Source organism: Myodes glareolus, chromosome 7 (assembly GCF_982192425.1).
Source record: "Myodes glareolus chromosome 7, mMyoGla1.1, whole genome shotgun sequence".
NCBI classification, from domain to species: Eukaryota; Metazoa; Chordata; class Mammalia; order Rodentia; family Cricetidae; genus Myodes; species Myodes glareolus.
In genome coordinates this window covers 78,700,005-78,723,840 of record NC_142032.1, presented here as the reverse complement: position 1 = coordinate 78,723,840, position 23,836 = coordinate 78,700,005, and the positions used below count along the sequence as shown (strand labels likewise).

Here is a 23,836-nt window from a genome sequence, read left to right as displayed (position 1 = left end):
AAGACTGCCTTTGTAAATGATGGCATAATCCTAAGTACATAAAGTCCGAAAGTCCATGGAGCAATCACTAGATGTGATGAATGGCTTTAGCAAACAGTGGTGTGCACACACCAACTGTGCGTCTGCCCGTGTGAGCCCATGCTAGCAAGGAAGGCTACCTCACAGGTAGAATTCTTAGCAATAGAGAGAACCAAAGCAACGCAAGGTGTGTTCAGGGAACAGTGCAGAACACCCTGAAGAGAATTTAAGGAAACGCAGGTAAGCCGCAAGACACCCCGTGCCCAAGAAGTAAAACAGTTAACATTGCCTAAATGGCAGCATTTCTAGAAGCAATCTATGAGCTGAGGGTAATCCCTGTCAAATCTCAGTGCCTACTTTTACTTTTAATGGAGATGCTGGGTTTGCAAGTGGATAGAGTTGGCTGAAAACTTCCCTAGGAAAACAACAAAGTTGGAGAACGTAAAGTCTCAATTTCAGAACTTACCACAGGTCTTCAGTGTTAACTGGGTGCTGCCAGGACAGGAAAAACCAGCAGAGATCTGGGGACAGTTGGTAGTCTAGAAGGGAACCTCATGCCTGTAGACCGTTGATTTTCAAACACCAAGACAGGTCACCGGGGAAAGAAGGGTGAGGGAGCAGGCTGTGGGATATTTGGCCTTGACCCTGGAAACGCTCAAAAGCTGATGCAAAGCAAGCCCAGGGTGAGAGATTGCCTCACTTCACTAGGAATGCTGTCATTCAAAACCTCGGGACCAGGGTCTGGGGAGATGGCTCAGCCATTAAAATAGCTGCCATGCAAGCAAGAGGCCTGGGGTTCAGCTGCCTAGAACTTACGTAAATGCCTGGTGGGCATGGGGGCCCATCTGTAATTCCAGCCTTAGACGTAGGAGACAGAATGTCCCAGAGCAAGCTGGCATGTCCGACTAGCCACAGAGGCAAGCCAGGGGCTTGACTGAGACCCTGCCTTGGTGAATAAGGTGGAGTGATTGAAGAAGGGTTGAGACACTTCAGGCCTTCATATATCCATACACACACAATCCATACACAGGAAAAGATGGAAAGAGAGAAAAAAATCAGGACCAGCAAGTATAGAGAGAGTGGGCCTTCCCAGCTTGTTGACGGGTAAGTGGTATAATGCAGCCGCTGTAGACCAAAAGCTAGCCAGCTCTTTAAAGTAAACAGAATTGTTCTATAGTTAGCAGTTTAACCCCAGGTATATCCACAGGAGGCCTGAGGATTCTTGTTTACTCAAAGGCTGGTATCACCCAAAATCAAGAAAGAAAGAAAAAGGCCACTATCCACACAAATGCTCATCAGTGCACGGAAGCACAGCTGGGACTGTCCTTCCATGCCACCGGATGTTACTCAACAAGGAAGAGGACTACCATTTATGGCGCCACAAGGCCGAGTCAAAGTCTACTCTGAGTGAAAGAGGCTATTTACAAAAGATACATTATTACCAACTTATGAGACCTTCCCAGAAAAGATGTGAAGCCGGAGACACCCGCAAACATACCAGGTACACCTGGGAGTGCAGATGGGGCTGGCATCTCACAGGAGGGCTCTGTTTAGGGGACAGAATGTTCCACCAACTTAGCTGCAGTCATGGGTGTCCAAATCACCAAGTTGACTTAAAAAAATCATTGAATTGTACACCTACAGTGCCGAAAATATATGTTAAGCAAATCGCTCCTCCAAGAAGTGATTTTAAAAAAAAAATTAAAAAGAGGAAGTGGGTTAGAGAAGGCTTATCCTGTTATTTCTTCTCAGAAGACCCCTGGGCAGAAGAGCAGAGTGACCACTTTCTCTCCTTGGCCAGCTCTGCTATTTGGAGTGCTGGGAAGGTGTGTGAGAGCCTCAGAGATCTCTCCAGGGCTAACAGCTACACTTTGATGACTTTTAACAGAGCAGGAGGGATCCTCCCCTGAACACAATTCTACTTCAGAGGCCACTGCTCATTCACTCAGCTGGACACAACCAGCTCGCGACCATCCACTTAAGTACCAGCAGACTAAAAAGCCCTGGCTGTATCTCCCACCCACCCATGTCACGTCTGGAGCTCTGCTCCCCTGCCTTGAGTCAGTATCGTAATGTATTGCTAGGCTGGCCTTGAACCTGCTGTCCTGCGTCAGCATCCTGAGCACTGAGATCGCTACCCTGGACCACTCCTTCACAGTTGTAAACCAAATCGAGCTGCTTCTCTGCAAGCTTGACAGGAATTCTCATTTCCATCCTCACCAAATCTGCCTTCTCCCCAGCTGCACTGGCAAGGAACCCAGAGGTGAGTGTCCCCTGTGGCTCTGACCCTCCACTCTCTGTATTCTTTCCCATCCTACCGCCTCTGTACTTGTACATCCTGCCTTATATGATGCCCTCAGGATGTCGGTCTGTCTGTCTGCTCTACTAGAAACGGGCTCCACAAAGGCTGTTATTGGTACATCTTTCCGTGGAATTTCCTCAGGACATACCCAAGGGCCCAGTTGATAAGGAAGAAGGGAGGGAAGGTGTGGGCTGGCTGAGTTGACAGAGGAGTGAATGAGTGGGCGGGTGGTGGAGAGAGGGTGGAGCTCTGACTGCCTCCTGCCCACCCACGCTCAGAAGTAGTTCAGTGAGTTGGACGGAGGTGGCTGTAGAGTTCAAACCTTAGCTCTCCACTCCCTGGGTTGTGACCTTGGGCAAGTTCCTTGACTTCCTTGACACAAGGAAAGTGAAAATTCGGAAGGCAAGGCCACTTTCAGGGTTCAGCCCTCCACATGGGGGGTAGGGAGCGCGTCCCTGACAGTGCACAGCTGCACAGTTCAGCTCACTGACAGCAGGGTCCTACAGATAGTAACTCCTCTGCTATCCTGCCTGTGAGTTCGTTCAAACTCCGGGCTAAGACCTCGGAAGAGTCACTGTGAAGATCAAGAAAGGAGAAAAAGAAAATCAGAGAAAGGAAAAAGAAAGGCTAGCTTCCCCCAGAAACTCTCTCTCCAGACATGAGGTCCTGGGCTCAGGGAAGCCTAGAGCTGACACCAACCATGGGGGACCCTGTAGGAAAGTCCTCAAACACAGCTGTGGAAAGGAAAACTCTAGACAGACACAAAAAGTGGAATGCTCTTTCTTAACCTCTCAGTCATGTGGTCTACTGTCGGTCCCTTCACAGACACTGGTCAGTGTGAAAGTGGTGGTGTGTCTGAGCCAATCAGGGCCATGGAGGCAGCTCAAAGTAGTCCCCACCCCTCCTTGCAAATGGCTATCTGGATGCACTCCTTTTAGGTTCCAATAAACTAGGTTCAAATACTGGTTCCCATGCCTCATAGGCTGGTGGGGCGGGGGGGGGGGGACTGGTTTCCTCTCCTGTGTTGTGGAATATTAGTTAAAGGTGTGATACATTCCTTTATGCTGTGGATCATTTGTTTAATGATGCAAAGATGTGTTGCATTCTTTTATGTTGCATTTGTTTAACTCTGTGAAGCTGTGTTACTTTGTCTGTCTAAAACACCTGATTGATTTAATAAAGAGCTGAACGACCAATAGCTAGGCAGAAGAAAGGATAGGAGGGGCTGGCATGCAGAGAGAATAAAAAGAAGAAGGCGAGAGAAGGAGGAAAGAGGCAGGGGTCAGCCACCCAGCAACACGGCCAGCCAGAGCATAAGAAATAAAGAAAGGTATATAGAATAGAGAATGGTAAAAGCCCAGAGGCAAAACATAGACAGGATAATTTAAGTTAAGAAAAGCTGACAAGAAATATACCAAGCTAGGGCTGGGTATTCATAAGTAAGAATAAGTCTCCATATGGTTACTTGGGAGCAGGTTCCCCAAAAAGTAAAAAACAACAACAACAACAACAACAAAAAGCACTTCTGAGCCACCATCTCTTCATCTGTGAAATGGGAGCAGGCCTGTTGACCAAGGTCTGGGAGGAACTGGTGGCTCCGTTTGGCTCTCCCTCTGTGGGGCTGCTGGGTCGGAGCTGCCTGACTTCTGTCTTCTGAATTCCCAAATGTTTACTCATTGCCCCTCTTCTCCTGAACTTCCCGTTTGCTTGGAGACAAGAAAACAGTCTGAGGAATTTTTCTATTCCACCAGTCAGAGAAGGCTGCTAGCCACATACCAGCTTCATTGTACCTCAAGAAATGGTGAGATCAGAGTCCCCACGCTTTACCGGTTGCCAGGAGCTCACCTGTGCTTTCTCTCAGGGGAGAGGACCCTGGGGCTCAGAGAGGGAAGGTCTCTCCTGTGGGTCCCCAGCTGGGAGATGCATAGCCCCTGCTGGAGACTGGGGGGCTCAGGAGGGGAAAGGCACTGAAGACATGCCATCTCTAGACGCACAAAGTGAGAGATCTGATCATTGACGCAACTCCTGGGCCTGGCCCTCTCTCTCCTTGCTGGTCATGGAGGAGCGCTTATCATGCATGTAATGCTTAAACTGTTTTGAAACACAGACAAATCTTGTTTCTCATGTGTATGTGAATATCTTGAGGGGATCGATGCTGCCGGTGGGTGAGAACTTAGGAGCTGCCTCGAGAGTGACCGTAGGCAGGGCACTGGGTTCAGGTCAGCATCCCTTTCATTGGTGGAGTGTTGGACAAGTCATTTCCCTACAAAGGCCGACTAAGCACTGGCCTGCTGGGTACAAGTGTGGGCACTGAGTGAGGACCAGCGTGTCAGTCTGCCCAGGACAGATATCTTATAAACCAGCTTGTAAGTTCTGAAGAGATGAGAGGATTTGGAGGCAAGTCTCAGGGGATGCTAAGAGCCGCTGTTAAGTTAGGGGAGACACCCTGAACTGGAAAGGGAAGAGGCTGAGGCAGGAGGTTGTCTAGGGTTTCACAGGAATGGTACCTCAGCAGGGCAGGACCAGAAAAATGTATGGAAATCCCACTACCTTGAATTGACTTGAACTTTCAATAATAAAGTCCTTTTTCCTGAAAAAGAAAAGAAAATTAAAGCCGGGCAGTGGTGGCGCACGCCTTTAATCCCAGCACTCGGGAGGCAGAGGCAGGTGGATCTCTGTGAGTTCGAGGCCAACCTGGTCTACAAGAGCTAGTTCCAGGACAGGCTCCAAAGTTACAGAGAAACCCTGTATCAAAAAAATCAAAAAAAAAAAAAGAAAAAGAAAAAGAAAGAAAATTAAAAAGATTTTTTTTCTATTTCTTTCTTGAATTCTCAGCTCTGTGTGGCTGCCCTGTCCTCCTGGCTGGGTATCCACACTTGACAACTGGGCACAACAAGACTCTCAGGTCTCTCTCCTTCAGAGCAGCAGGGAGAGTCCTCCTTCCTACAGTGCTGAGGCAGGGGAGTAGTGCTTAATGTAGAAAGTCTGGGTCGTGCTGAGGGGGCAGCAAGGAACCGAAAAAATGGACCATTTATCCACCTGCAGGAGAAAGGTCATGAGTGGGTGTCCACCTTCTGTCTCTCCTGTCTGAGCTGAAGGGCTCAACGTGGATACCGAGGACCTTCTCACACCTGCGGTCAGTTTCTACATCCGTGAGAAGTGGGGAGTCCCACTTCACTGCCTGTCTCATGGGACAAGACTGTGAGGTCTGTGGGATGACGTCATCTGCCTGCGAGATGTCACCCCGTAGGCCCCAAATGTCTTGCTGAAGGGTAACCTTTGGGAAGCCGTGGGCGCCTGCTTACAGGCGTCTTAGTTTTCTCGCCCCTTCTGGAGGACCTGGCTGGGCTGGGCGGGCACTGCTTACCACATCCTCCTGATCCCCACCCCTTGCCTAGCCTCAGACAGACACCACAGCCTCTGCTGGTGACTCTGTGCATCAGGCGAGCACAGCTGTCTGCCCACTTCTCCTGTGTGTGCCTGACAGCTGCTTGCCTGTCTGACTGCAGGTCTGTCCATCCCTGGGGCGGCCAACTGGCCCCAGCCCCGGCTGTGCCCTGTCTTTGGCTGGCTGCCCCAGCTCTGCTGACGCCCTCTTTGTAAGCCCTGTCTAAATGCCCAGCTAGCCCTCAGCCCCAGGACTGTCTCAGTGGTGACTCCTTTAGATTCTGGACTTGCACCGGACTGGACCCCTGCCCACCTTCTTAAACCCACACCAACCACCATCACTCTGAGTCCCTCTGTGACTCCCATCCCCAGGAGGCCACCTGGTTGCCCCAGCCTGAGGAATGGCTTTCTGAGGAGGACCTTGAAGAAGCAGGTAAGTAGACTGTAGCCCTGTTTCTCCCTGAGCCGACGGTTCTCAGGCTTTTGCGTCGCACCGTGGTGGGACTCTGAGCTGTCCTGTGCCTGTGTCACAGCTGGGGCACAGAGGCAGAGAAGATTATATGCAATTAAACTTGGCAGAGTCAAAGATGGGGTCCCTTGTTCAGCTGGCTTAGAATGTCTGCGGGCTTTAGTGTGTGTGCTTGCAGGATGTTGGAGGGTTGTGGAAGCAGGGGCATGGCTAACATGATCTCTTGCCTGAGCAAACTGCCTGCAAGAAGTGGTGGGGAGAAGAAAGTGAGGTCTGGATGGTAGCTAGTCTGCCGAAAGTGGGTCGTAGGAAGGAGCATTGGGAAGCTTCCATGGGGGCTGTTTTGTTGGGAGGGCATCAGAGATGACCAGCCACTGTGGTTTATTACTTAAACTCCATTTAACCCTTTCCAGGTGGGTGGGCTGCCTACTTCACAGATACGGAGACCTGGCTCCACAGGGGAAGTATGACTTTCCTTATGGGACTCGCCAGGATATGGCAAGGTGGGCAGTCCAACCAGGTGCTGCCTTCCAAATCCAGGGCATGGGTCACATGGTAACAGACAACACTTCTTACATGGGGAGGAGAGAGGAGTCTGGAGGTTGTTGGAGGCCTAGCCTGGAAGGATGGAGAAGGAGAAGGCAGAAGGGTTGAGTGGAGAAGCCATAGGAGATAATGTCTGTACTTAGGACTTGCCAAAGGGACCACAGCAGGTCACAGAGGCATGGGAGTGTCACAGGCAGCTCCTCAGAGAATACCTATGCTCTCCGAGGCAGCCTGGGTGTGAGAGCACATGTTAGGCTTTCTAAGTCTCACTGGAGAACCTGGGCAAGTCTCGCTGCTTCTTCCAGCCTTCTGGGTCCTTGTTTGATGCATCTGTGAAATGGGGAGCAAGTGCCTCTATCTCTGTGAGGCTGTTTAAGACTCCAGGACGTCAGTGTCAAGACTATGCCTTCAGGCGTTCCCACTCCCAGGCACCTTGACCTATGGAGGAGGAGGACTAGATGCTGGGAGCTACAGAGAGTGCAGGAAAGGCTAGAACAGCCTTATCTACAGAGTTGTAGGCACTTAGGGACCTCCCAGAATCCTCAGAGCCCAAGTGAGGCCAGTGGTCCCACAAAGTCCAGTGTGTAGATGGTAATGCTGGGCTCCTTGGGGACATACCTGTCCTTGGGTTAAGAGTGTTGGGGAGAGTCAGAACAGAAATTGGAACCCGGCCTATATGGTGGATGACACCCCTTGGGAAGACTCACAGCCTGGAACACCTCCTCAGGTCCTTCCTCAGAGGGCACATGGCCATGTGATCACCACAGTGGGGTGCTCTCTGCAATAGCCCTGCCCTAGAGCTGTGGTCTGGTCCTCACTGGGCCTCACAGAGAGAATGATAGAACCCCTGCCTGCCGGGCAGGGGAGATTGGTCCCTCGTCCAAGGCTTCCAACGTGCCCATCTCTAGAGGCCACTTCAGGCTTCTTTGGCCTGAGAGAGGGAGATGAGAGTTGGCACCATAAGGGGCGTCTGGCACTGGAAGGTAGGTGGCTGCTGGTAAGGAGAACAGCGTGGAAAAATGGATGAGAGGCAGGCAGGCTGTGTGCTCGGAGGAGGGCTTTCCTTACTGTCCCAGGACCAAGCAGCACCACACAGCCATGAGAAGGAGGGGCGTGCTTTCTCCCAAAGCCAGGCTCTGTGCATGGCAGGGAGGAGGGCAGCCATAGCCAGTCAGTGCCCTCGACAGGGGAAGGCCTGAAGGGACTCACAGCCGGCCAGCTGGAGATAGCATCTGGTTTTCTTTAATTACTAGGTGTCCTCCTTGTTGCCGCTAACAACAAGGGAAGGTTCTTTCTCTGTGCCACCCAGTCTGGTTCAAATTTGTGATTCTCCCGTCTCAGCCTCCTGAGGGCTGGCATTACAGGTGTGTGCCACCCACTGTACCACAGGGCTCTGTGGTGCTTCAGCACCTGCTAAAGAGAAAACTGAGACTGGGAAAGTTAAGGTGGTTTTCAAGGACCACCCAGGGAGCCCCTAGAGGGGCTTTGTCCCATGGAGGTGGGACAAAGGCTCCCCCAAGGAAGGTGTTCTCACCCTGGCCGCCTTTCCTTCAAATGCTGGTCCAGGGCCCCAGAAACATGAAGTGGGGGGAGCTGGGAGAGGCCCCACCCACAGCCCACAGCTTGCAGGTGTCACCCCCTCCCCCACCACTCTGGCCCAGGACGAAGGGACTTTTCGTGGCGACTCAAACAGAAGCGCTGAGTAAACTTGGAACTTCTGAAACAACCTGAGAATATTCCCTGGCCGGGGCCCCTGAAGGACATCTGTACCAGGGCCTCAGCCTGCTGCTGTCCCTGCGGTCCCCAGGGAGGGTCAAAACATAGAACTGTCCCGGGAGGAGGGGCAAATGCACGTCCTGGCTCCCCCTCATGCCTCAACCTTCTTCACTGTGTGGCCGCAGATAGAGCTCTGAGCCTCTCTGGGCCTTCGCTCCTTGATCCGCTAAGTAAGTTTGGTGTGAGGACCAAGACTGAAGCCTCCCAATTCTGTCCTGTGCGGATTAAAGGCTCAGGCCTCCATCAAGCCAGGGTGGCCTGTGGAGAACGGCGGGGCTGATGCTGTCTCGGCCCAGTTCTCTGCTGGAGCTTCAAGCAGTCATGCTTCAGACCAGCCCCTGTCTGTGAGCCGCAGAGAGAGGAGGGACCCCGGAGCAAGGCTGCAAGAATACTCGATTTTGCTCAGGTTGTCCAGGCTGGAGGAGGTTCTGGCGCATGGAGCCACACAGCCACTGGGGTGGGTAGGGGCAGGTCCTTCCTCATGGCCAGCTGCCACCCACCAAGCCTGATGGCCTCAGCTGTAACACAACCCACCATGCTGGGAAAGACAGGCACGGGTAAACACAGCTGCAGCGTGCCTACTTCCTTGCTTCTTGCTTGAAGCACAACTGCTGAGCCTGGTCTACAGATGTACAGAGCTGAGATCAGACAAAGCAAAAGAAGGTGGCTGAAGACCCAAGCAAGGGGGTCAGAGTTCTCTTCTGGTCCAGGCCTGCTAGTCTCATTCATCCACCTGGAAACTCTGTTGAACGGAGCCTGTGGTGTGCCATCTCTGAATATCCTCGGTCGTGTCTAATCTGAGGACAATCTTCTCTATCCGACTTTAGGAGCCAGGATTGCTGCCCAGGGCGTGTGCGTGTGACGGGCGGGGGGAGGGTACTTCCTGGGGATAATGACAAAGCTGATGGGAAAACTGGGTCTCCCGGGACTGCTCAGTGGCTGTTCCATCGCGTGGCCCCCATTCATCCGTTCACTCATTATCGATGCGTTCTGCACCCTATTCTGCCCACGGGGGATGTTGTGGTGAAGAAAGCTGGTGATTTGCCAACCTCTGGGACCTGATGTGTCCAGACAATGATGGGTCTTAAAGACAAGATGGAGGCAGTCACCGTTCTGATATTACGACAGCTATGAAGAGGGCCAGAGTGGACCCACTTCCAAGGAAGCAGGCAGTCTCTTTGGAGGGCGACCCTGAAGTTGAAATCTGGGGGTGAGGCTACAAAGAAGCCGGGAGGGGTGGGGGATGGAGTTTTAGCAGAGCAATTACATGTGCAAAGGTCCGGAGATAGGGGATATTGGAGCACTGATGTTCCTACCCTACAGAAATGCAGAGGCTTTCAGTGTCTCAGCTCACTGAATTTAAGAAACAAGAACCCAAGAGAGTCAATTTAACATTGGAGTGCACAGGCTGCATGGTTCTTCCCCAAAGAAAGGGACCCCTGTCATTTAGCCCTCTGTGCAACTTGTGTGTGCACCTGCTGTGTGTGAGGCAGGGCTTAGCCACAGGGGGCTCGGCAGGAACCAAGCCCATGTGGTTTCTGCTGGGTTGTTGCTTAGAAGGTGAATGGAAACGGTGTGGTGGGGGAACAGAACCCAGAGGAAGAGGTGACTCACTCTCTTTGGAGAGATCAAAGAAGACAGCCATGACATTTGAACTTAGCTTTGAAGACCCAGTAGGAGGCTGACAGTCAGGGAGCACAGAAAGTTCCAATGACTGAAAGTTCCAGGTGTGAAGGGTGAAAGCCGGGCGAAGGCGACTTATGAGTGAGATCCTGGCAATCTGGTGTGCTTGGAGCCCAGAGCAAGCCATGAAGGGGTAGTGCGTGTGTGCGTGCGCGTGCGTGCGTGCGTGCGTGTGTGTGTGTGTGTGTGTGTGTGTGTGCTAGGCTTTTCTCTGCAGGTCTAGGTGGGACTGTGGAATGATGTGGAGGGAGCACGGGTTGGAGGACATAGCCAGAGACTGGGGACAGCAGCAGACAGGTGGGACAGTCCGTGCCTGGAGGAGCCAGAGGTCCCCCCTCTGGTTCCCCCTTGGGAAGTCCCTAAACAGACACACTTCTCCTTCTGGTGACCTGCTGGCTCTTGCGCATGGCTCTTCTGGGGAGTCCCTCTGCGCCTGCCCCATGGCTCCTCTGTCAGGGTAGGGATGGGACATTTTACTTTCAGAATATTTTCACCTTTCACTTTCAAGCCTGTTGCTCCCACCTCGTTTATCATGAGCTGAACACAGCCTGAAATGGATCCAGTCGATTCCATTCCTTGACCGTTAGTGGGAACAGGGCAGGGAAACCAAGAACTCAGAGTCTTCCAGTTCAGGGGAGGTGAGATGTGTGCCGTGAATGCACAGGTCTGGTTAGGTCACATGGGGACTTTGCTTCTTGGCACAGAACCTTGAAGTGAAGGCGCTGGGACCCACGTGGCAGGTTGCCAAGGCAGTCCCATCAGTTCATACCTTCACTCAGTGTAGACTCTGAGGATGCAGAGAAACCATGACAAGGACTGACTGTGGGTTCTTCCCCCGGCGCTCGGAATTCTTTTCTGTTTTGTGTATCAGGTAAACCGAGCAGTGCACACACGTGTGGAGGTCAGAGGTCATTGCTGAGTTCCTTTCTCCATTGCTGTCCATTTTGTTGGTTGAGACGGGGGTCTCTCACTGAACCTGCACTCACCATTTTGGCTAGGCTGGCTGTCAGCCAGCTTTATGGCTCCACCTGTCTCTGCCTCTCAACACTGTGGCCGCAGATACATGGAGCCATCCCTGACTCTTTCTTTTTTTAAAAAATATTTATTTATTTATTTATTTATTTATTTATTTATTATGTATACGATATTCTGTCTGTGTGTCTGCCTGCAGGCCAGAAGAGGGCACCAGACCTCATTTCAGATGGTTGTGAGCCACCATGTGGTTGCTGGGAATTGAACTCAGGACCTTCGGAAGAGCAGGCAATGCTCTTAACCACTGAGCCATCTCTCCAGCCCCATCCCTGACTCTTGAATGGGTGCTGGGGATCTGAGCTTGGGTCCTCGTACTCATTCAGCAGGCACTTTGCTCAATGAGCCCCTTCATCGCCCCACTAGCTGAACAGCTTTTCTTAATGTTCATGAAATCCAGCTTATCACTCTTCTTTTCTCTTTTAATCCTGAGCTAGAAGTGTGTTTAGGAAGTTGGACTGGCACCAAGGTCATTAGAACTCAACTCCCAAATCAATACACAGAGATGACTTCTTACTTATGAATGCCCGGCCTTAGCTTGCCTTGCTTCTAGCCAGCTTTTCTAACTTAAATTATCCCGTTTCTCTTTAACTATATTTTGCCTCTGGGTTTTTAACTTTTCTTTATTCTATATATTTTTCTTCCCTTCTTACTCCATGGTTAGATGTGAACCTGGGGGCTGATCCCCAACACCTTTCTCTCCTTCTTTTCTCACCTCTCTCTCTTCTTTTGAGCCTAGACTTCTCCTCCTATTTATTCTCTCTGCCTGGCAGCCCCGCCTATCCCTCTCCTGTCTCATTATTGGCCATTCATCTCTTTATTAGACAATCATGTGTTTTAGACAGGCAAAATAACACAGTTTCACAGAGTTAAACAAATGCAACATAAAAGAACACAACACATCTTTGCATGATTAAACAAATATTCCACAGTATAAATAAAAGTAACAAATCTTAAACTAATAATCCACAACAGAACATCATTCCACTTTCTTCTGGGTCATTTATTATTTTGCTTTCACATTCGGCATACAGCATGTCTGGAACTGGCTTTTATTTCCTGACAGTACTGGGTGATTGAAACTAGGGCCTTGTGCACGCCAGGAGAGCACTCGGTTCTTGAGCTATGGCCCCAGCCCCAGGAATTGACTTTTATGCTCTGTGTGAAGTAGGGGTCAAGGGTTGTTTTTATCTGCATGATTATTCAACTAATATGCCGTCTTTGTTGTTGTTTTGATCACTTTTATTTGTTTGTCTTTTTGAGACAGAACCTCTTTATGTAACTCTGGCTGCCCTGGAGCTTGCTACATAGACCAGGCTGGCCTGGAATTCACGGAGACTCTCCTGCCTCTGCCTCCCTGGTACTGGGATTAAAAACATGTGCCATAGAGCCTGGCTTTGCTGTTCTTTTGAGATGGCAGTCTCTCTATTTTGCTCAAGCTAACCTAAAACTTTCCATTCGTTTTAAATGCCAGGCCTCCTCCACCCAAATGCGATAGCAATTTTGTCGGCAGTCCAGCGGCTACAAGCCAGTTCATTTGCAGTCCTCCTTCTTTCTCATTGAACAGTTTGGTCTCTTGGCAGTGACTCCGTATCTTCACCTCTCCATCAACTTCAGTTTCCTTTAAATGACTCTACTAATGTTGGAATAATCTTATCAGTTTCCCCAGGGAGCCCTGCTAGAGATTGTACGTATGCTGAGACTTCCTCAAAACGTCTCTGTCCATGAGCACAGTCTGTCCAGCCCCTATTTCTCACTCCTCTCATTCATCTTAGCAATTCTGACATCGCTTGAGCTGTTCTTGACTGGCTACCTCTTTGTTGTTAACATTAAGTTACACCGTTTTACTTATTTACTTGAGGGGGTGTGGCACGGCATGCGTGCGGAGGACAGAGGGCAACTTGAGAGTCAATTCTCCCCTTCTGTCTTGTGGGTCTGTCTTAGTTAGGGGTTCTAGCTGTGAAAAACACAGGTAACTGTTGGGGGAGGGGTTTACTTCATCTCACAGCCTGTAGTTCCTCATCCAGGGAAGTCAAGGGCAAGAACTCAAGGCAGGAACCTGAAAGCAGGAACCGAAGCGGAGGCCGTGGAGGGGTGCTGCTTACTGGCTTGCTCCATCTATCAGCTGCTGCTGTCCTTGGTAGTCATCCCCTGGTCCTGCCATCTCTTAAAACGCTGGGGTCTCCACAGCAGCTGGGCTGCACTTTCACCGATAGTCTCTTCTGAGCTCTCCTCAGGGGCTCTGATCCTGCCACAGGGGGCCAAGCCTCAACTTCTCTCTGTGACCCCTTCAAGTCTTCAAATCCAGTATCGTCTGGAGAAGTCTTACACATTACCAAGTTCCGGTGCCAGCCTGAGGTTCTGCCTTGGGGGCCTCTGGAGCACAGCTTCCTGTGCCGACTCTGAGGAAACATCTCCTAGAAGATTTCCCTCAGTGATGCTGGTATCTTCTTAATCACAGCCAGTTTTTCAGCCCCAGTGGACCAGAACCACAGATTCTTAATTCATACTACCAAAAGGCCTCAGCCGGCTCTTTCACAGGCCTCCAATGTCTGTACTGCTCTCAGAATGATCTTCCATGTTCCTTTGACTCCTTAGTTCTGGGCACTCATTGACTTTTCCAGCCCAAAGTTCCAAGGTCTTTCTACAAACCTCCCCCCAAAATACAGTCAGGTCCCATCACAGCAGCACCCTGTAACCCGGTACCAATCTCTACCTTATATGGGGGTTTCTATTACTGGGATAAAACATCATGGCCAAAAACAACTTGGGGAGGAAAGGTTTTATTTCAGCTTCTGCACCTCAGGTCACACTCCCAAACTGAGGGAAGCCAGAGCAGGAGCTCATCAGAAGCCGTGAAAGACTACTGCTTACCGGCTTGATCTCCCGGACTGTTCAGTCTGTTTCCTCCTACCACCCAGGACCAGCTGCCCAGGAGTGAGGCCTCCCTGTGGCCTGGGCCTACCCACAGCAACTGTCTGTCAAGAAAATGCCCTACAGACTTGCCTACCGGTGATCAGAATGGAGCCTTTTTCTTAACTGAGGTAATTGAGATTCTAGTCAGATAAAATTAGTGCTGAGTTGACAATGACAACAAGCAAACAACCAAACATCCCAAACAAAAACAGCACGGGATCTCGGGCATCAAATTCAAATTGTCTGGCTTGGCAGCAAACATCCACTGGCCTGAAATGATGTAATTTTAAAATTTCACATTTGACCTTTGTATATGAAAATAGACATTTACCCAGGTGGTAGTGGCGGCATACACCTTGAATTCCAGCACTCAGAAGGCAGAGGCAGGCGGATCTCTGTGAGTTTGGAGCCTGTTTGGTCTACAAAACAAATTTCAGGACAGCCAGGCTACACAGAGAAACCCTGTCAGGAAAATAACAAACCAAGGACAAAAAGAAAGAAAGAAAGAAAGAAAGAAAGAAAGAAAGAAAGAAAGAAAGAAAGAAAGAAAGAAAGAAAGAAAGAAAATAGACTGTGTACATTTCATCACCCAGTTACCGCATTTCTCAGGCTGAAGGAAGAAATAGCCGACTGTAAACATAGCTCACCACTTCACTGACCACTGGATCAAGTCAGACCTCTCCCATCCTCCCTCCTCCTCCTTCGTTCCTCCCCCTCCCTCCCTTCCCATCTATCTTTTCTTTTTCTCCTTCAAATGGTAAATGGAGTCTCATTGTGGTTACAGGCTGACCTGAGAGCTGGGAATGTATGCCAGGAGGGGGTCTCTCTCTCTCTCTCTCTCTCTCTCTCTCTCTCTCTCTCTCTCTCCTCTCTCTCTCCATGTTATCTCATTCTGTAACCCTTCAGACTGACCTGAAATACTGCTTCAGACTCCTCAAGGCTGGGTTACAGGTGTGAGTCTGCTTAGCTTGCCTTTCATGATGTTTTTGGTTTCTGCATTTGACAATCTCATACAGCAAGGTGTGGTGCCGAGCAGTGTCCTAGACTTGGGGTTCAGTATGCATATGTGTGCACGTGCACATGTATGTGCATGCGTGTGTGTGCATGTGTGTACATGTACACTCGAGCACTTGTGGAGGCCAGAGGTCACCCTTGGTATCTTCTTCAATGGCTCTCACCTTCCATTTTTAGACACTGAACAAGGAAGTCATGATCAGCTAGACTGGCTGGTCTGTGGGCTCCAGGGATCCTCCTGTCTCAGCACCCCCAGCATGGTATTACTCATGTGCTCACCCAGCTTTTGCATGGGTGTGGGCATGCAAATGAAGTTCCCAGATTTGGACAGCAGGCACTTCACGGAATGAGCTGCCTACCGCCCCTTTACTGTCACCATGTTAGAGTGGAGAGCACAGTGCTGTTCTAGACTTGACAGTGCCAAGTGGCAGAGTGCGAGCCCTCCTCCCTCTTGCTTGAAAGAACATTCTAGAGCGTTCAAACAACAGTGCCCCACCTCTCCTTTCCAGTCTGCTCACTGTTTCTGAGATGGAGTGGAGCCCGGCCGCATTTGTCTTTCTGTGACTGGTTTATTTCACTTCTTAGTTTCGCCCACATTGCAACACATGGCAGCAGTCCCTTCCCTTTTAGAGGCTGCGTCTAGTCCATTGTATGCTTAGAGCATATTTTGTCTGTGGATGGACTACGATTGCTTACACATGTCATTTATTGTAAATATTGGGGCAGTAAACAGGAGTGTGAAAACACATGACTGGAATGCCACTTTAAATTATTTTGAATACATACCTGCTACTTCTAGTTAATTAAATTTTTTCATCATTGTACAGCCCTACCAAACATGCAGAAAAGTTGATTCCTGCACACCTTCACCCATACTTTTATTTAATTATTTTATTTTGAGAGATTTGTCGCTGTGTCTGGTGTCAGACAATGCCTTGCTGGACTTTGATGTTTATAGCCCCAGAGTGATATTGAGATGTTCTCCGTATGCTTGCTGGCCTTTGGGAACTCCTTTGGAGAAATGGCCCTCATGCATTTTAGCATGAGGCTGTTACTGAGTTGCAGCTTTCTTTTATGTGTCTTCTGGGTCCTAAGGCCTTGCCTGACATCTGATTTGGGGGAGAATTCCTCTCTAGCTGCTTTAAGTTTGTGTTTGCTCTGGTGGCTGGGGTTCTATCCTGGGACATTTGTAGTTTTAGGCTTCCGACCATCTTGTGTTCATTTCTACATGTGGTAAGACAGGCGATCAACTTCACCGACTCCTCTGGATGAGCCTCTTCCCCAGCCATTTCTTTTATTTTCATGTCTGTTTGTCCCAGGCTGGCCTCAGACTTCCTACGTGCAGCTTAGGATGACTTGCAACTCCCAAGGCTCCTGTCTCTACCTCCAGATGCTGGGGTTACACGCATAAGCACTGTTTCTTGAAGCCCTGTGCTTTCACCCTTGTGGTTCTGGTGACCTTGTAGAAAACATGTTTAATCATTGAATGTAGACTTATTTAGGGGCTCTCTATTCTTTGCCATTGCACTCTGCCTGTATTTAACCCAGTACCAATTATAACTGTGGTTTAAAATTTTTTAAAAAGATTTATTTATTTTTATTTTATGCGTATGGGTGTTTTGCCTGCATGTATGTAGGTGCATGTGACTACAGTGTCCATGGAGTCCATGGGGCATAGGCTCCCATGTGACTAGAGTTACAGATGGTTGTGAGACGCCATGTGGGTACTGGGAACCTAACCCAGGTCCTGTGGAAAAGCAGTCAGTACTTATAACCTCTGAGCCATCTCTTCAGTCCATTGATCACTGTAATTGTAAAATATGTTTTTAAACCAAGAAAGCCTCCAACTTTGCTTTTCCATCTCTGGATTGTTTTTGGCTACTCAAGATCCTTCACGATTCCATATGAATTCTATGATGGGTTTTTCTATTTCTAAAAAAAACAAAGCACTATTAGTGTTTTGGTAGAAATTATTTAACTTTGTAGTTACTCTCAGCAATATTGACATCTTAACAATATTGCCTTTCATCCCATAAAGTGATATCTTTTTATTTATTTTGGTCTTGTAAACATAGGTTTCTGTCCCACCTGGTTCCACAGTCATTCAGTCCCAAAGAAACACACAGAGGCACATATTAATTATAAACTGTTTGGCCTATTAGCTCATGCTTACTACTAACTAGCTCTTACAACTTAAATTAACCCATAACTCTTGTCTATGTTTAGCCATGTGGCTTGGTACCTTTTCTCAGTGCAGCGTTCTTATCTTGCTTCCTCTGCGTCTGGTTGGTGATTGTGTCTCTTCTTCCTAGAATTCTCCTAGTCTGGTTGCCCTGCCTATATTTCATGCTTAGCTACTGGCCAATCAGCATTTTATTAAACCAATACAAGTGACAAATCTTTACAGTGTACAAGAGCATCTCCCCCTGCAGTGTCTTTCTTAATTTCTTTCAATAACGTGCTATTGGGCTGGAGAGATGGCTCAGCAGTTAAGAGCACTGATTGTTTATCCAGATGTCCTGAGTTCAATTCCCAGCAGCCACATGATGGCTCACAACCATCTGTAATGAGATCTGGTGCCCTCTTCTGGCCTGCAGGCAGAATGCAGATGGAACACTGTACACATAATAAATATTAAAAAATAATGTATTACAGTTCTCCAAGTAAAGTTGTTTTATTATTTTTGATGCCATTATAAATGGGTTTGATTGATTTCTTTAATTTTCATTATTTTTAATTGTTTATAGGCTTGTGTCTGCATGTGGAGATAAACATGTGCATGCAGGTGCCTGAGGAGGCCAGAGGCATTGGATCCCTGGAGCTTTAGGTACAGGACCTTGTGAGCCACCTGATGTGGGTGCTGGGGATGTAAGGTGCTCTGGGAAGCATCAAACGCCCTTAGCCACTGAGCCATCCCTCCAGCCCCTTAATTTCTCTTTTGATTATTGTTTGTGTATAGAAAAATGCAACTAATATTTATGTCTTGATTTTGTATTCTTCAGCCTTGCTGGATTCCTATATTCAATGTAACTTTTTCAGTGTGAGCTCTTAGTATTTCTATATATAAGGTCACGTTATCTTCAAATAGAGATGATTTTCCTCTTTCTTTTTAAGTGCCCTTCATTTCTTTTTCCTTCTTAATTGTTCTGGCTAAGACTTCCAGTTGAACAGAAGGGGCAAGAGTGAGTCCTTCCTATTTCTGATCTCAGAGTGAGTTGGGTTCTGTTTGTTTGTTTTACTGTGTACTTTCATATATGCCTTACCATGTTGAAATGACTGCTGTTTGTTTGTGGCATGTTTCAGACTTTTCTAGGTACTCAGAATCTTGGTTGTCCTGGAACTCATTCTGTAGACCTCCAGGCTGGCCTCAAACTCATAGAGATCCACCTGCCTCTGCCTCCTGAGTGCTTGGATTAAAGGTGTGTGCCACCACTGCCTGGCAGGCACTGAGTGTTTTGATCTTCATGAGATTTTTGTTGTTGCTGCCTTGCTGTGTTGGATAGAACCATTATCATAATAGATACTTGTGGGTCTTTTCCCTATACTTAGGAGGAACATGTCTAATATTTGATGTGGGCATGTGGGTACAGTTTTGTAATCTCAGCATTGAAGAGGCTGAGGAAGAAGGATGAGGAGCTTGTGGCCATCTTTGGAACAGAGAAAGATTCTGACTCGCTTAACAAAACAAATATATATATTGAATAATTTGGCCATTAAGGACACTGTATACTGTGCATACTGTCCCTGTGTGTATCCTTATTAGAGTCAAGTTTCTCTGTAGCTTTGGAGCCTGTCCTGGAACTCACTCTGTAGACCAGGCTGGCCTCTGCCTCCTGAGTGCTGGGATTAAAGGCATGCGTCACTACCTCCCGACTTTTGACAAGTTTTCAAAACCATGAATGGATATCTCAATTCACTAAATATGTTTTCTGAACCTACTGAATAGTCAGATGAAATTTTACTTTCTTTCGTAAATGGAATAAAATAGATGGTCAAACGTACCTTCCATATGGATCTAAATGACATGAAAAAGTATTAGCTACTTTTGTATCACTATATCTGAATGTTAGCATTTTGTTTAGGTTTTTTTTTGCATTTTACTTGTGAAATTTTACTTCCTTTTAACCTCACTTATTGATGTCATGGTTGGGTTACATTCCAGTGTCAAGTTGACTTAAGAAGTACGGATGTGTTTTGGGGTAAAGTCAGTAAAAACAACTGTCTTGTTATTTTTGTCTTTTTGTTTTTTGGGTCCGATCTACTTTTGTTCCCTTTTTTCTTCTTGTTAGATGTTCTATTCTTAAACATGTTTCTTATTCTCAAAGAGGCATAGTGGTGTGTGCCCCACGGTCCCAGCTGCACAGGAATTGATATAAAAGGATCATGTGAGCCCAGGAGTTCTGGACTATCCTAGGCTACATACCAAGACCTCCCATCTCTCAAAATACCACTCTCTGTTTTCTATTCTCTTGTTTGTTATTACACTCCTTTGTATGAGCTTGGTGCTTATCTGAGAGCCCTTAAAGGAAATTTTTGCTAGATATAAGTTTTTCTAGATAAATATATGTATATAATATATATAATTGTATGTTTACATTAAAAATTTTCAGCTTTTAAGGTTTTTTTTTATTGTTTCTTGTCTTCTGTTACTTCTGAGGGAACCAGCTGTCAGTCATATTATGTCCTCTTTGAAGGTAAATGATTTTCTCTCTGTAGTACTGTCAGTGTATCTTTATTTTGAATTTAACTTTATTATATGATAATCATTATTATTGTTTGTTTTTTGAGACAAGGTTTCTCTGTGTAACCCTTGCTGTTCTGGAACTTGCTATGTAGACCATACTGGCCTTAAACTCAGAGATCTGCCCACCACTGCCTCCAGATTAAAGGCATACATATCATAAGTGCCCATTTTGTCTTTAATTTTAAATACAGTTTTATAGGGCTAAAGATGTAGCCCAATGAGTAGGATGCTTGCTTAGTATACCTGAACCACTGGATTTGATCCCCAGTCCGGTATAAACCAATGTGATGGTGCACACCTGTAATTCTAGCATTTGGGAGGTGGAAATAGGAAATCAAAAGTTTAGAGTCATCCCCAGTTACACAGCTACAGATCTTGAGGCCATATGAGATCTGGGTTATATGAGACTCTGTTTGAAAAGAGAAAATGGAAAAGGAGAAAGGAAGGAGGTATTTCTGTGGTGTCCCCAGATGGGGTTTTCTTTGAACTTATCTTCTTCAGGATTTGTAGAACTTTTTGAATTGGTAGCTAAATGTCTTTTGCAAGTGTAGAAAAATCTTTAGCCAGTAGCTCTGTTGTTACTTCTGGCTTAGTCTCTTTCTTTTCTTTATTAACTGCTGGGTTCATTGCTTGTCTAATTACTGTGAGGAAACATCTAACAAGAACAGTTTATTGGGGAAAGGTTTATTTTGGCTCACAGCCACGAAGATATCAGTCCCGCATAGTGAGAAAGGCACCAAGGAACAGAGTAGTTCATGGCATGGTGGCCAGGAAATAGAAACAAAAAACAGACAGGGAACACAGCAAGGGGCCAGAACAAGACAGACCCCCAAGACACAAGCCCAGTTACTGACTTCCTCCACCCCACATCTTATTTTGCACCATGTTGCAACAATGTCTCATATCATAAACTCATGGTGGAAAGGTGATTCCGCAGAAGCTCAGAATCTCAGACCCCATCACCTCTGGAAATGCCTCACAGCACCCCAAAGGTCGACCTTCTCTGGTGTTTATTAATCTGATCAGGTTGACCATTAAGGTCATCCTTGACTACATAACAAGTTCTGTTTCAAAAACTAACCAAGCAAATGTCCTCAGTAAAAGGGACAAATTAACGCATAGAATAGTAATTCTACTTATGGAAGGTGTGCGCTGTTTAAAAAAGAAGGTGGGATCAATACCGTAAGGGGGTTAATAAGAATTCACGCTGCGTGTGGCTAAGTTGTCTGAGTGTTGCATGAGAACCTGTGCTCCTGGTTCTTGGACAGTGGGTGTGCGTGGGTGATCAGCCATCCTCACAATGCTGCAGGTGTGTCAGTTGCTGACTTCTGTGCGTCCAAACATTTCTTCCTCCATCTGTTTTTGACTGAGCAACCTTCAGCTCACAAACCCCCTTCTGACATTTCTCATTGCTTGTCAAGTCCGTCCCTTTACTGCTTATGAATTCAGGAGTTTCGGGATTTTGATTTCCAAATATAACAAGTAGAATTCTCCTCCCCGACCGCCCCCCTCCCCCGTTCCTTCTCAACACCCCCATTTCCTCTGTTCCTGTCATCAGGACCGTCACACTTCAAGCCTGTGCTGTAGGACAGAGCTATACCCTCTAACCAAGAACTCTTTTTTTAGTTGTTTTTCTGAGAAAGGGTCTTACTGCGTAACCTTGGATGGCCTAGGACTCACAGAGATCCGCCTGCCTCTACCTCCTTGGTGCTGAGATTAAAGGCGTGCCCCACAGAGCCAGGGCGCAGGAATTGTTAACCAGGACGCCTGCAGTGATGTAAATGCAGTACTGGGCTCTGAATCGCTGTGCTTTTCTGGTGCCCTGAGCTCTGGTTGTTGGTCCTGAGCTCTGTGCACAGCTCGCCTTATCCCCTTAGTGGAACTTGGGGCAGCGAGAATGAAGATGTGGAGCCTGTGGATGAAGCTGATGCTTTCCGGATATATTCTCATTTCCTTCTAAGGGGCACACAGCACACACAGCGTTTCTGTGGGACAGCTGATTCTGAGCTAGTCCAGATTCCTGCTTCTCATCCTTGGCTGGTGACTGAGCACTGACCAACCCTGGCTCCGATTCTTCCCTTGGCTTGGTGAAACTGCCAGAAACTTCTATGGCCTCTCAGCCCACCTCAAGGTGCCTTGTGGCTGTTTATCTCCAGTGACTTGGGAAATCGTTGATGAGGGAAGTACAGGACCAGAGGGCTTGTTCCTTCTGTCTTTTCCCATCTCACCTGGCTGCCCAGCTTCTCCTCCAGCGTGTCAGTGGCTCTCAGTTGGGTCATCAGCCAATACCAGCCCCTCCATCACCCCACAGTGGAAGTCTACTGGTATTTTACACAACTAAGATTTGCTTGGGCTAAAATTGCTTACCCTTAAATTGCTGTGAGATGGTTTAGACTGGGAAAGGGTCACCCAGTCTCGCTGGGCTTTCCCAAATCATGCTGATCCCAGAAACACCTTCCCAGCCTCTTCCTTCTGTACATCAATCAAAATGCAGTGTTTCGGGCTGGGCACAGTGGCATGCACATTTATTCCCAGCACCCAGGAGACTGACACAGGCCCAACTCTGCATGTCTGCGGCCAGCCTGATCTACATAGTTATAGTCTTACCAAGGCTATGTAGTGAGATCCTGTCTCAAGGAAAGGGAAGGGAGGGGAGGGGAGGGGAGGGGAGGGGAGGGGAGGGGAGGGGAGGGGAGGGAAGGGAAGGTGATGCTTGTCTTCTCTCCAGGTTACTTTATGTCATACAACAGACATCTAGCCACACAGCTTGTAGAATTGTTCCCATGGGCCTCCAAGAATGACAGGGCTGACGTCATCCTTCACATTCTTTCTTGCCATCTTTTCGGTACACATTCCATCCTGTGAATCCCCTGCTTTGCTGTGGGTGTGGGCCACGGGAAGTGATTCATCCCCATGTTTGGCCTGCAAAGCCCCACTTGTTTTCCTCCATCCCTCCGCTGATGAGGACTCGGGTTGTTTCTAGTTTCTCGCTATTAAGGCTGGTGAGGCTTCTGATAGCTACCTGTACGCTGGTGAGCATAGGCATGGTGTGACTGGTTCCTAGGGAAGCCATTGTCTGCATTAATTAGGTCCAAAAAATCAAACTAATTTCCGGATCAATGGTATCTTCATCTCTCCCTGGCCATGATTAGCAGTCCTTGTATCAGATTCTGAGTGATGCCATATGAGTCTCAGCTCCTGGTCGATCTGATAGTGTCCGTGGTAAGCCGTTGTGGTTTTATTTGCATTTCTCTGCGTGGTGAGAGGTTAAGCTCTTGTGTTCTCTGTGGCCCTTGCATCAGTCTCATTTGCTACCCCAAACCTTCCCCACTTCCCTCTGAGTTCCTGAAATGTGGTCAGCTATTAGTCTGCATCATCCCAACCCCAGCGCTGGGGCCTTGGCAGATGAGCAGGCTGATAGGTCCTCCATGCAACAATGCAGTCAGCTCTCACCATCAGCTTCAGCAAAGGCCCTTGACCTCCGCTGGTAACGGAGAATACAGATTTCGAGAGGCGAGGTAACCTGCCCAAGGACACGTAACTGGGGTGCAACAGGTTTCAGGTGGTCTGCTTCCCACTGTGAGGGTCTGCAGAAGCTCCTGGAACACCTACCGCCTCTCTTGTGAGCCTCATGTGCATTCCAGGAGAGGAGTCAAGGCCAAGAGGCCAGAGGGATGAGAAGTCCCGTTTGGTGCTGAGAGTGTGAGGAAGGAGTCACAGGGATACCTTCAGCCCGGAGGTCACTGTTCCCTCAGTGCAATAGCCGTTGACATGGCCTCAGGTCACAGAGCAGGAGTGTCAAAGAAACCTCAAAGTCGAGAGCCAGCATCTCCATTTCGTGCTAGCCCTTCTTCAATATTTCTGACACTCCTCCCCCCACTTTTAAAGAAAAACAGAAGGGAATCACCAATTCCTGGAGTATTCGGGAGGTGGCAGGACTGGGTTGCACCTT

At 48.2% G+C, this 23,836-nt stretch overlaps 1 protein-coding gene across 4 annotated transcripts in view; it reads left to right on the top strand.

The window, feature by feature from the left end:
* Window positions 1-1,395: 1,395 nt before the first annotated feature.
* Il21r (interleukin 21 receptor) overlaps window positions 1,396-23,836 on the top strand; it is a 39,411-nt gene continuing 16,970 nt past the window's right edge. Inside the window, exons 1-2 of one of the 4 annotated variants that reach the window (XM_087908463.1) lie at window positions 1,396-1,519; window positions 2,103-2,281. In XM_087908463.1, the coding sequence (XP_087764589.1) occupies window positions 1,467-1,519; window positions 2,103-2,281 (232 nt within the window). In that variant the 5' untranslated portion in view covers window positions 1,396-1,466. Of the gene's footprint in view, window positions 1,520-1,906; window positions 2,282-5,606; window positions 6,141-7,559; window positions 7,706-23,836 lie in introns of those variants that run through there. The other 3 variants (XM_087908466.1, XM_087908465.1, XM_087908464.1) reach the window with 3 other exon arrangements.